The sequence below is a fragment of the Haliotis rufescens genome, unplaced genomic scaffold, assembly GCF_023055435.1.
Source record: "Haliotis rufescens isolate VD_foot unplaced genomic scaffold, xgHalRufe1.0.p SCAF_4, whole genome shotgun sequence".
NCBI lineage: Eukaryota > Metazoa > Mollusca > Gastropoda > Lepetellida > Haliotidae > Haliotis > Haliotis rufescens.
The window spans coordinates 10,160,747-10,174,853 of record NW_025964112.1 but is presented as its reverse complement, the minus strand read 5'-3'; the positions used below and the strand labels follow the sequence as shown (position 1 = coordinate 10,174,853).

The 14,107-nt window shown below is 37.8% G+C and overlaps 1 protein-coding gene across 11 annotated transcripts in view; it reads left to right on the top strand.

Annotated features, from left to right (window-relative positions):
* Positions 1–14,107, top strand: part of LOC124135804 (arf-GAP with GTPase, ANK repeat and PH domain-containing protein 1-like) — a 95,048-nt gene that overhangs the window by 60,421 nt on the left and 20,520 nt on the right. For 2 of the 11 annotated variants that reach the window (XM_046501358.2, XM_046501357.2), the window contains exons 9-14: positions 1,424–1,525; positions 5,794–5,886; positions 8,246–8,347; positions 9,059–9,145; positions 12,789–12,860; positions 13,631–13,732. In XM_046501358.2, coding sequence (XP_046357314.1) covers positions 1,424–1,525; positions 5,794–5,886; positions 8,246–8,347; positions 9,059–9,145; positions 12,789–12,860; positions 13,631–13,732 — 558 coding nt within the window. The remainder of the gene's footprint in view (positions 1–1,423; positions 1,526–5,793; positions 5,887–8,245; positions 8,348–9,058; positions 9,146–12,788; positions 12,861–13,630; positions 13,733–14,107) is intronic. The other 9 variants (XM_046501360.2, XM_046501361.2, XM_046501359.2 and 6 more) reach the window with 9 other exon arrangements.

The window sequence follows — 14,107 nt, the reverse complement described above, 5'->3', positions numbered from 1 at the left end:
CATATGTTAGGAAAAAAAGTTTCATTTCTGTTTGAACTCAGTGCTCAGATGTTTATATGCCAATTTTTTAAAATGATTTTTGAAATGCTTTTCAGATGTCTAATCATTAAGCCTTCTCTTACAGGAAATATATAAATATATATGAAAATTTGTACCCATCATCCAATGAATTTCTTGGTGGTTTAAGTTGCTTGGTATTCAAGTATCTTTTCTTTTTCTTATTTTATCCAAACTTTTTTCCCCTTTTATGAATTTGAAAACAACACCTGTACTCAATATATTCACATTTAACTTAACTACAAATTTGATCCACTTAAGCACTAACCTATGACCAACTAAGTCTGCATGACTGTACATGTTGTCTCGTTTACCTGACCCATCTTATACTGTGTTGTCTTATAGTCAGTTAGTCCTTGTTTATATTCTTGTGTATCTTTAATGGTGTATACATTATAACATGGAGAAAATTCTGAATTCAAAGACATCATACACCCGTGAAAATCTGCGTCAGAATTGGTCTTCAGCAACCCAAGCTTGTCATAAGAGGGGACTGACAGGATTAGGTGGTCAGGCTCACTGACTTGGTTGATGCATGTCATCGTACCTCAATTCCTAAGATCGATGCTCATGATGTCAATCACTGGGTGGTCTAGCCCAGACTCGATTATTTGCAGGCTGCTTTCATATAGCTGGAATATTGCTGAGTGTTGCGTTAAACAGCAAACAAACATAGAAATCGTATAGTTCAGCCTATTGATGAAAAGAAATATAATTGTTGAATGATCCCATGTTGCACCTCATCATACTTGAATCAAAATTCAACATGTACCAAAACATTCAAGAAGGCTACTGATCTTCACCCTTGAAAGCCTGTGTTGTACCAGGCGTTGTTTTGTAGTCTGTAGTCTTCATTTTCTGTTATCTCTTGTATGACAAGACTTACGAATCATCCAAGAGCCTCGATTCATTGTGCAGAGTTGTGTCCCTTTGTGATGCCAGGATCTGCTGATTGTTGGTTGAATCCCAGATTCACCTTTATTTTGATCCTTGGTCTGTCAGCCTCATAACAATTCTCATGGGTTTAAATTAAACAAAGGGGTGTAGATACAGACCTACATCGCTTAGGGATTTCCTCCAGCTTTAAGCTGACAAGCTGTGATATAACAAAAAAATGTCCTAAAAACCCAACTTTTCACTAATTCCTTTGTATGATTGCAGATACTGCAGCGCCCCTGGAATGGGCTGCTACTGTTTTAGTTTGTGATGCAAGCCCCAGCTTGTTTGTATCTGTTTTAGGCAGATGGTAGATGTTCGTCCTCGGGCCAACATCGGGAGTATTACCATGTGGTTGATAGCTGATGTTGTTTATTGTATCGCCACAATTATGAAGTGTTTTCATGCAGAAGGGTCATATTTGTTGTAGGATGATAGAGTTGATTTTAGAGAAGTAACAGCATCGACACCTCTGGCTGTTCGGAAAAATAAAAAACCCACCGCTTCTGTTCAGAAATCCAACTCCTTTAGTGTAAGTTTCTGTTTATTCTGCACTCTGCCCTTTCTCACTTGACTCACTGTCTCAACATCTTAAACACTGACTGCTTGTCATCATTGGGAATTTGCTTCAGGGAAACTGATAGTTCGTTATCAATATAATAGCTCTTTCAAGACCTTGTAGTAATAAACAGTGGATTCGGGTATGCCCAATGTTTAGAAATTTAGCAAAATGAAAATTCATAAAACGAGGTTTGAAAGAAAAGGTTGAAGATACTGAAGAGTGTATATGAGTATGTTGATAAGGTGAAAATTTAGAAAACTGGTTCAAAGGAATATGCAAAATTGTGGAAATTGGTGCAAGGGCGTTTAGAAATGTTTATGAAATAAATTTTAGATAAAAGTAATTCTATAATATTTCTTTGGGGAATAGCAGTGTTTTTGATCAAGAGAGCAGGCCTCTACCTGTCACATCTTCTGTTCTATTCAGTTTGGTGAAGGGCTTTGGTGTAGGTAGCTCATCACCCAATAGATCCCTCTCTAGCAAGGGCAGATAACTCACTAGCCTCACTGGGGAGGCAGATTGTTCACTTGCACAATAACATGCACCTAAACAAGCACAGTTCTATACATGAAGAACCTTTTTGGTTTTTGCATCTTAGTACTCTGCACATAAGGATTTTTTGTAACTTTCTTCAGAGATTATTTATCTTTGAAGATGTGTTCGGTCAAATGAAATAATTTATAAACAGAGAAAAATGTTTGGTGTCTTAACATGGTAATTATGAAAATAATGCTCAGTTCACTGATGTAAAATCGCCCACATTGTTGGTGAAGACAGAACCCATGTGAATGTTCTACTTGTGTATTCTCCGTAGAAACTAATATACAGCATGTGCATTACAATCTCTCACTTGACAAACGTACGTACAAATCATGGACGTGAACTCAAGACAGAATGGTGATAATAACGTGTTAATTAAACACTCGAAAACACAGGAGTATCTGTCAACAAGTAAAACACTTTGAAAAAGACCCCTTCACCTCCATGACATTGGTTAGTGAAGTGTTCCAATATACTACTCAACATTTGCTAAGGACTACACCGTTCACTAATGACCATTTCAGCAATTGTTGAGAAGTATATCATGCATGTCATTCATCTTTTTAGAACCTGACAGTCAGAAAACATTAAAAATATTTTTGAAAGAAAATGCTATATTTTCCTGGTGTGTGTCCACCCTGGTAAACTAACATCCAGCTGTGACCTGCTCACTGTGTCCATGTGACGTGGGGGTGTGGTCAGTTGCCTCAACTGTTGACACAGCTGGTTTGTCTGAACCAGACTACCACTGAGCCTTTGGCACAAAAAAACATTCAATCACTTCCTGATTTTAAGATACAACTCAAATCATTCAGCTGATCAAGCTTGGTAATTTGCATGTCAATATGACCTGATTGTTCATGTTTTCAGTCACTGGTTATTTAATGCAGCCATGATATTGCTGAAATACACTAACTAAGTTAAGAATCACCCAATTCTTTTACATTACTATAGTTAATCTGTTATGGCATGACAGATTAACTATAGTAATACGACTCGGGTGGTCCTTAATTTTTTGGAGTGGTATATTTCTGACTGGAGTTGAACAACAATCACTCACTCACTCATGTTTTTTGACTGTCAGCGTGGTAGTTCATTTATCATAGCTCTCATTTATCTTCCGTTACCCTAGCTTTTGCTTCTTTATGATTTTGTTGTATCCTCCTCATTAATCACCTATGTTTGTTTCATGCTACCCAGTTTATGAACGTAACCATCACTGTCATATTTCATGAATGAATCCTGCTAGTGAAGAGAGCATCATTCTATATCATGCATGTCACATGTTCAGCCCACTATAATTTATTACTTGGATCATAGATGCATGTCTGCAGGAGATGAGAATAGAAAAGGATATTATCAACAAACATTAACGGCACTCCTTAACATGGAGGGGCACTGGGTAGCCTAGTGGTTAAAGCATTCGCTTGTCATGCTGAAGACCTGGGTTCGATTTCTGACATGGGTACAATGTGTGAAGCCAATTTCTGGTGTCCCCTGCCGTGATATTGCTGGAATATTGCTAAAAGCAGCATAAAACCATACATATTCATTCTCTTACCTTAACATAGAGCCTTGTACGCCTTCTGGGGTCAACTGGCTCGATGCTTATTTTAAGATCTGACTCTCATGGGCATTGTGTGGTTACAGTGTGAAACATGGCTGATTGGGTGTTAAAGTTCTTTGATTATTGCTTTGAAGTGTAACTTGAAAATATCCTGCAGTGTTAAACAACATTCACCCACCCACCCATTCAGACCCCCTTCTCTGTTTAGTCTTCGGACTCTATGTAACATTTTGAACAGACCTACATGGAGTTGGATCCATATTTTTAAAAGAGGGGTGCAACTACCAATGTCTTTATTGTCTGGTCCAGACTTGATTATTTAAAGGCTGCTATCATATAGCTGAAATATTGCTGAGTGCAGTGTTAAACAACAACAAAAAATAAAAAATTCAAACATGGTAGAGAGATTGTAGGTGTCTGAAGAAAAGGGAGGCACATACAAAAATAGTGTGTAGGCAGTTCAGTGATCCAAGTAGTAAACAGGGCAAGCCTATTTGCATCTTGTAATTTTGTTTCAGTTTTAATTGATTTTAAGTTTCATTTACTCTGTTTTGTCATCCTTCATGCTGGTTAATTTCAATGTTGTATTCATTTGTGTTGGCATCTTGTTCTTGTATTGCTCTTTAGGACAATAGCATCATTTACGGGAATCATGATAAGAGCCCTGGAAAAATGGGGATTTGATTAAACAAGCAACCATAGCCGACAAACCAACGTCATTGTACTCCTGAGAGCAGTACATCTCTTTCTTTGTTACATTCTGCCTTTAGCATTGTTGCACAACATGTACAGAAGGTGAATGAATCATATCTCATAGGCAGTGATAAATGATGATCCAATCATTTCATTCATAAATGGTTTCAAAATTTGACCTTTTTGTTTATGCGAGGGTAAGCTACTTACCGTATTCGACGTAATAAGCACCCCGCTCTATTAAGCGCCCATGGCAATATTTGTTTAGAAGCAATTCGATTGATCAATGTACACTTATTTATTCGTGTATAATACGCACTCGTGTGTTATATGCACCTTTAATTATGGGCAATTAAATTCTGGAAAATATATCTGTCGTGTATAATACGCACAGACTTTTCTGTTGTATCATTTCTGACTGTTAGCATAAACCACGAAATTTATGATCTTTCAACTCTATTCTTTCTCTCACCAAAATTATATTCTAATAAGAGCCCCCTATTTCTAATTTTGAGAGCGTCCTGGGCGCTTATTACGTCGAATACGGTATTTCATTGTTAAGATTGTCAAAAGATTTGTCAAAAGATCTGTCAAAACCAGATCGCGAACATAATTTGTAAAATTGTGATTTGATATGAGGATAAGGTAGATCTACTCATTTCTTGCTTAGAAAAACCAAACATTGTTTGTAAAATTTTGATTTGGCAATAATATTAGATTATTGATCTGCAGTTCTTGAACATGCAGGCGGTATGTAGATGTATGTTTGTGCAATTGGTGCTTTAGGTGAAGCGAGCTTCTTGCTAGGGCTATGTGGGCAAATTGCCAGGACTTCTGTTGCATTAGTACATGGAGCTTTGTGTCAACCAAGAGCAGGATGTGCCCTCCGAGGTGAGGGAGGAGGGGACTACTGGCAAATTAACTTTGTTACATTATAATGACGTTTACAAATCAGGGTTACTATTTGGCCTGATTGTTGTTGAGTCTCAATCAGAAAAGAGGGTTGTTAAGTATAGTTTAAACAAAAAGCTGAATTTCAAACTTAGAGGGATTAAGAAGACTTCTCCAAATTAAAAATTTTAGTTTTTTAAAACTAATTTGTCTCCCTCAATACTAAATTTATCATCTATTTATACACAGAATGTGTCATTTGAAATGCAGAACTTCCAAACTTAAGGGTTTAAGTCTTCGGAAAGTCTTCTCTCCATTAGTAATTTGACCATCTAGTTTAATTTAAACTTGAACTGTTCAAAATTGGAATATTTTGGAAGACAAACTTAATGTTTCAAATCATTGTTTGGGTCAGTATGGAAAGGACCTTCCCATAATGGAACATTATTTGGGACCATATTTGTTGATTTTTGGAAAAGGTTGTCCCCTACCTCCCAGCCATGGCTTAGCTTTGCAAATGCATGTGAGTGGACCTTTGTTTTGACAGGGAGCTACTGATCTTCGCCAACATGCCCACCATTCCACGGCCAATTTTTTGGCTCGGAAAAACAAACAATCTCTGAAGCCTACTTTCATGAGTGTAAGTCTGTGGAAGCTCGTCTGGTCAGAGACGTGCGCATGCCTTCCATCATAACTGCGTGTATCTACTAACATCATATCTGCTTCTCTTGTATGTTCTGTAGTGTATTTGTCTTGTCTGTGTCTCTGTCAGTGTTTCTTTTAGTATCTAGACTATACATATCTTAGAAATCAGTCTCATCAAGTCATCAATCACTGGCATCTGTGCTCATATTCACAAAGCGATTGTAGCACTACGACTTCCGTAACTCCTATAGCTTAACATAGCTTTACCCTGGCCGTAGCTGCAGTCGCTTTGAGAATACGGGCACTGGTGTATATGAAGATGGATTCCATCGTGTGATGATATGGTATTTATAAACCCTGTGAACAAAGTGTCACATACTAGTGATTTCGTCTGTTTAACCTGAAAATAAAACAAACAACAGGAAACAAAGTTATACAGCAAGATGCAAAATTTGTTATTTCTTATCTGATGATGGAATGTTGTGACATCAACAAAGCCTGCCCTGTTTTCAATACTCATGGAAGACCACAGTTGAACAAGCATTCAAACACTTCTTTTATTGGTACACCAGAACAGATGGATTCTGATGTAGTCTGATTTCTCTGCTTTCAATTAATGCATTGGATCATCTGTGTATAACAAACTGGATCGAACCATGCTAAGTTAAGATTCCATGTCATTGTCTGGATACTTACAATTCAGATGAATTGGAGACTATACCTTTTTCAAACTGTTTCCTTGGATATCTGGTTGGTCTTTAAAGATGCAGGTCACAATCTGGTACAACCATGATAAGTAGTATTCTACTGGTGGCTAATGATGTATATCTTGTCCCTACATACATGGTCAAAGTCTGCGTCTCTGATGACAATCTGGCTTACCTACCTCAAGGACCAGATTACTATAGAGTTCTTGCAACCTGTGGAGATTCCTGGTTAGAATAGGTCTCGAAATCCTATGCTGCTAATAAGAGCAACTTAATTCCTTGCCTGGTCAGACTCGGTGATATTGTGACAGTACGGCATGGATGGTTGCTCATAATATCAATCACTGGATTGTCTGTCCAGTTTTCATTATTTTCAGTCTGTCATCCTTTGGCTGAAATATTGCTGAGTGCATTAAACATGAAAGAAAATATTGGGTCCTAGAGAGATGTGTGGTTTAGTGCCAAGAACCTTGTGATGAAAATCAACATGTATTAGCTGGTATCTGTAAAAACTAATTAACTGTAAAACTAAACATATGCCAAGTAAACTAACTTTCATATACTCTGCTGTATATATTTATGTTTGAGATAGTAATATCTCATTGGTATATCATTTGTAGAGTAATACTAGTTTAATAATGTAAGTTTGCTTAGCTTTTTAGGCGATATATATAGGTAGTCTTTTAGCAAGATTTTAACCTAATGGTAGACTATTTGATCTTAGAAGTAACACGCCATCAGCTGTAATGGGTGCCATTTGGGGTTAATTTGATGATTAATTTATGAAATCGCACAGCCTATAGAACGAAATAGGTTATTCCTTCAGTTTTAGCTTAACTTGATGGCTTAAATTTATCAAGCTCAGATAGTTCTCTGTGACATACTTCACCCTTTCCTGCAGATAGATTCATGATGTTTCCTTCCATGAGGACCAAGTTGTGAATTCAATCGCAAAAGTATTACTCCTGAAAATTCTTTGTAGCCGACGGTTATGGTTTCATAGTGAACAAGGAGATCTCAAACAGTCTATCAGTCCAAATGATGTTTGGAATTAAGGTCTTCGGACTTTCCTGTCAAGAGAGATCTTAAAACACTTTTGTTTAAGCTTGTCATCAATTTATGAATTTTCTTGATACATCTTCTAGTGCCTACCATATCAATACTGACCCCGCAATGTATTCCTAGCCTTATGCCTTTGCAGGTCCTTGTATTGATATAAGCTCTGATCCTATATATGTGGTCGTCTAGTTGAGTTATTCAGCTCTCTCCTCTGTGTGTACTTGTCATAATGGTCTAGCATAGCCCCTTGTATGTTTTGTCAACTAATACAGATTAAGACTTACTAAAATCGTTCAGTCATTTTCAAATTAAAACTTACATCTCTTATTGATAAGCCCTTGAAATATGTACATTGAATTCCCTTATGAGAGGAAATATTTGTTAATGAGACAAATTCTGTGTAAGTGCAAATATAATGTTCCATAAAACACATCCGCTGTCAGCTAAGGATTAACCGTAATCAGATTATGGTGCATTGATGTTTACATTTTTCAATGGATAGACGTTGCTATATGGACTGTGTCTAGTTAATTCTGAGACTTAAATAACATTTATTTTTATTATGCGATTCTCTAACTCCTTTTGTAGGAAAAAATGGATTCTTACATGATGGAATTACAAATTCACGACAATAGTCCTTTCACCCCTCTCCTGACTAGAATGACCCGTGTCAGGTCCAGCCTCATACTAGTAAGTGCCTACAGCTGATTGGACGGAACTTTTCTCCCTCACAACGCCATAGCAACTAGCCATTAACTTTTACACAGCATGGAAGGATTAACCAATCACCTTTTTGCGGCTTGAATTTGGCTGATTGCTCACACATTGACTTTTGCACTTGTAGTGTGAATTATGATTTAGGGTGTGGAGTAGGTTTCGAACCTAGAATTTTGCTGTGAATTCATATCTCATATCTTGAATAATTTCTTTCTCATCATCAATTCATTGCTACGTAAAACTGATTCTGCTATTTCAGGTTGTCACTGCCTCTTTTGATTTGATTTCTTAAATAAATGTTTCTTGTGTTGATGTTTGTAACTCATTTATTTTGTTCTTTGGGTATTATGATTTGAATGCATGGGCTACTGTGTGCATGGCTTTCATATAATTGGTGGCTTTTTTGTCTGCCTATTATTGGATAGCACTACAGGATGATGGGTAATATAACAGGTGGCCAATCAGGAAACGGCATGAAGCTCATGGATGCTGTAAACTGGGAGTTTAAAAAGTCAAAATTGAAGTTAAATTAAATTTCTTTTGCTTCTTGATATAAATTGTTTGGTATTTATCTCACAATTCCCAGTTTGCAATGATTACGGTAGGTGATGAATTAGAGCATGGGATTGGCTATAGCATATAGATAAAGGACTAACGATGTCTGCAATATATACCTTCTTACAGGATAAACCTGAAGGGAAAGACTTGCCTACTCCAACAAGCACTCCAACGCAGTCTAGAAAAAACAGACGGAGGTCGAATCTCTTCAATGTAAGCCGACATGTGTAGCGGTGACAACTCTCAGTGTGTTTGAATGGTGTTCATATCTTTAGTAGCTGTAGATCCACCGAAGGGGTCGGTCGTTATGCATTTATTCCATATGTGAATATTTATTAGGCAGTGTGAGATTCATTTCAGATGTTCATAGTTGGAATTAGGATAATAAATTGGATAGATAATGAATGAAGCCAGTATGTCAGGTTTGTATTGTGTATATGTGAAGGTTGGGAAAGTGTTGTGTTGATATAGGAGTGAGGGTGGGTGAGTTATTGTGCATCTTCCCGAGGCAAGGGAGTGAACTGACTTTACAACTCCACTTTCGACCCTTGTCGAACAAGGCTGGAATTCCTGGGCTCAATTGTAGTGCCACCAGTGGTTATAACAAGTTTTCTACCTTCTAAGCCTCGCCTATATGGACCAATCAGATTCCACATCTCGTATCACTTGCATTTGTTTCAAACAAAATGGCAGCACACAGTCAAGATGATCTGATCGATAATCAAGATCTATATTGTGATAAAACGGGTCTGACATTGCGAATTACATCAGATCACTTGAGCACTGTGATTAAAACATGAAAAGACTTGTATCATATCTGTTGACAACGAGTTTGCGGTGCACATGCTTTGCAAATCCTGCAATCGATCGAAATCTGCATGGCAGTTTACGAACTGGATTTATATTTCTTTGTGCAATTTTGATTGGACTATGCATGGACTCATTAGTCCAGCCAAAATGTAACTCCATAATACCAGCCTAGTTCGGCAAGGGTCGAAACTGCACTGTTATAGTCAGTTAACTCTTGCCTTGAGAAGATGGTTATTGTGTTGAGGGTGAAAGAAGTGTTGGATTGTGTTGTATTGATTTATAAAAAAAAAGGGTGGGGAAAGTCATGTTCACCTGAGAGGGATGGGTAAACGCTGTGTTGATTTGGGAGTGAAAAAGGTGTAGAAGTGTGTATTGATGTAAAATACAATGGTGGGAAAATCACATGTTAAGTTGAGGGGTGGGTAAATATGTGTTGATTTCCGATAGAGGTGGTAAGTGTTGTTTTTGGTATATGAGAGAGTTGTTTTCATTAGAGAGGGGAAGATTATTGTGGAAGTGGGATCACCAGACTGTTTGTCTGCACTGACCACTAAACATAGGGGTGGATCTACACAAAATGTGTTCTGTAGAGTAGTGGAGTTGTTCTAGAAGGTAAAGAGGGAGTCTGTGTTGTTGTAGACCTAGATGTTGATGTCACCGCCGCACCACACCACACACCATTGTTGACTAGTTGGCAGTCTCCTGCACTATGTTGGCATGGAGTTCCTTGGTAGACACACCATCAGTCTACCCTACCCTTGTTAAGGAATGACATGTTTGTACTCACCTGTTTGCTCCAGTTCTGTCAGAAGTAACATTAAAAATCCTGAAGGAATTCTAACGCCTGAAGGAAAATCTATCTAAATATGTTGGACATTGTTCATTTGCTGAAAGACAATCTCATTAAATCAGATCTTGGTGCTCGCTACTGCTTGGATCTGAGGACATCCTATTACAGGTCATGTCAGAACAACCTTTTGCAAACTTTGACTGACCAATGAAATGACTAATTGGAAATTGAGATTAGCCAATCCGAAAGGAGATTTCTTGAGCTTTTTGGCACTTATTTCAAAATGGCGACTTCCATTCTAGGCTGTCCTTTGATAATATATTCCCCATTCTAAATTTGAAAACCAGTGAAAGATATTTCTGGAATGTCTTATAGATGGCTGAGATTGTTTGGCAGTACTTCCCATGGGCTATAGAAAGTCTCTTCCGTTTATCCCAATTGAAGGGAGAGATGGACAATGCTTTGTTCGAAATGCCCCATGTTGACCTTTTCAGGGTTGCATGATAAGTAAACACATTCAGACTTTCACCTTCACGATCTTGTAAGTGATTCTCTGATCAGTTGGATGGAAGGTCTTTCTGCTGTAACCTGAAATAGTTTGTAAGATCTGATTTTAATGAGATTTGCAGAAAGAGAATGGCACACCAACTGTTATATTTACATAGACTTTATATGACTGCAATTCTTGGATGAATCCAAGGATATGTCTTATCCTGCAGGTCCCCATTCCACAGGGTGATCTTGGCGCCACAACCGTTATGAGTCAATACTAAATTAAGGGAATTATGATCAGCTTGTGCTATGATTGTATTGTGGAACAGGGCCTTGTTCCCAAACGATCTTAGCTCTACAATATTATTATTATTAGGCTCTGTTAAGGTGTGGGAGTAACAGTCAACATAGCGGTATGATCGCTTTGTGGAATGGTGCCTAGGACTTTGGTAGGCTATTACCTAAATCAATAAAATTGATAGATAATGTATCTTTGTTGACCCAATTAAGGACTATAATGTCATGTTTAACTTGCCCGTCTGGTGGCCTGAACTAAACATCCAGTCAAACCCATTGCCCTTCCTAGAATTACTCTTGATGTCCAGTTGAGGAATCTGAACTTACGAGGGGCAGTCCGGTAGCCTAGTGGTCATAGCGTTCGCTAGTTACACTGTAGACCCGGATTCGATTCCCAACATGGGTACAATTCGTGAAGCCCATTTCTGGTGTCCCCCACAATGAAATTGCTGGAATATGGCTAAAAGCGGCATAAAACCATACTCACTCACTCACTCTGCAATAAACTATGGTAATATAAACATTTAGGTTAAATAAAGGTTAAGTGTGCTATTTTGAGTTGATAATTTGAATAAACGAAAGGCCATTAAAGTGTTATCAATATTTATAAGCAGTGGTAGGTAAATATGGTCAAATGATTAGCCATTAGACGGATGTATTGTACACAGATAATACAATTTATTAACATTGGCATGAAGCTGATTATGCGAAAAATGAATGCTGCAGTTTTAACAGTGTTAGCTTTCAAAGTTCCGTACAGCCAAGCAGTGTTTGTTAAGTTGAATGAATATGCTTTCAGTGCTTACAGTGTAAACTGATTTTGATACAAGACCGCCTTATTTCAGTTAGTGCATGAATGCATTTGTATAGTAAGATTAATTAGTAACAAACAATAAATATATAGCAGGTTTAACTTTTCTGCCATTTAAACGAACATATTTTGTTGCTGTCATGAAATTAACACGCATGAGAAACGGTGTGGTATACTATCAGTAAATGTATATAGAACTGTAGATTAGGGCTGACAATATATATTTTGATGGTAATGGCCTAATTTATCATCCCAGAATGAAAATCATTTCATGGCGTATGAAATATGTTTTATTATACGTAAGTCTGTGTTCTCCTCTCTTCTGTCTGTGTGTTTGTTTGTATGTACATTCTTGTTCCTAATTATCATACAATGAAAAAGAATCAGTAAGTTTGATCTCACTTGATAACTGGCTTAAAAATTATAGCATGTTCTCAACATGTTTCACCTAACTTGAAGACAGAAATGATTGAATAATTTTATGCAATATTTTCATTATTTATTTTGGCACGTTGCGATGTTGATTTGATGATATACTAAATTGTGAAAAGGAAAAATTCTTGGAAACTTAAATCTAGTAGAATATCAGAATTGTGTATGATTTGCTTGTGTGGGGAGAGAAAGAGAGGTGTAGAGATGAACTTGTTGTGTTGCAGCCTAAGAAGGAGGATGAGAAGAAGTCCGAGGGGGAGAAGCTTGGCAGTGGACGGGCGATACCACTAAAACAGGTCAGTGTTTAGTCTGGCAAACTTTCGTTTTTCAGATCATTTAGCTGTGGTTGTGGGTTGTGGGTTTGAATCGAACAGTGATCCTTGAATTGTCTGCACCATAACCATGCTGATATTGAACCCAATTGTTTCACTTTAGGCCTCCACCCACTTATTCACTGCAAATGAGTGCAAGTTTGCTGATTAAGCAATAATTGCCAACTCGCTCGCCTCCCACCTCGTGGAGATTCTGGGTTAGAATAGGTGAGAGGTGACCAAATGGATTGGGTGATCAGGCTTGGAGACTGGGTTCATTGCATAGCATTGTGCCTGGACGGTGTGAATCCTTGTTCACAATATCAATCACTGGATTGGTTTTTTGAGCGTTGATTATTTACAGGCCGCCGTCATAAAGATGGAATATTCCAAGTATGGAGTTAAAAACAACAAACAAGCAAAGAAACACTCACCTCTGATTTATTCTGACATATCATAATAAAACACACGCAGGCATGCGCGTCGCTATATAAGTTATTTATCGCGATGCTAAACCCCATTTCACCTCACCTTTCATATCCAGTTGACTTGATGTAATATGTCTAAAATACATTTCAAACTCACTAATATGTACAAAGATTATTGTATAATGTTTAACTTATCCTGCATTACATAGGTAATGTAATCTCTTGCATTATATGTAATGCAGGATAAGTATATAAATATCAAATGTATTGGTAAAGATAATTTGACAATAGAATTGTTTTGAGACGAATTGATCCATGGAATTTCAGGGTTACTTGTACAAGAAGAGCCATGGGCTGAACAAGGAATGGAAGAAGAAATATGTGTGTCTGCAAGACCAAGGCAAGCTCACGTACCATCCGAGTTTGCATGTAAGTAAACCATCCTTCATGAGTTGTGTAGGGGAGCAGCAGTAGAAATTACACATGAAAGTCATGGGGTCCTTGTCATAACCCTACTGTTTAATACTTAACATCTAAAAGAACCCTCAATTCACATGCTACTGCAGCAAGCCTAATGGACCCGACCTGTGAAGATCTGGGGTAGAATAGGTCTTCAGCAACCCATGCTTGCCGTAAAAGGTGACTGCTTGTCGTAAAAGGCGACTAACGGGATCGGGTGGTCAGGCTCGCTGACTTGGTTGATGCATGTCATCGATCCCAGTTGGGTGGATCGATGCTCATGATCTCAATCACTGGATTGTCTGGTCCAGACTCGATTATTTACAGACCGCCGTCATATAGCTG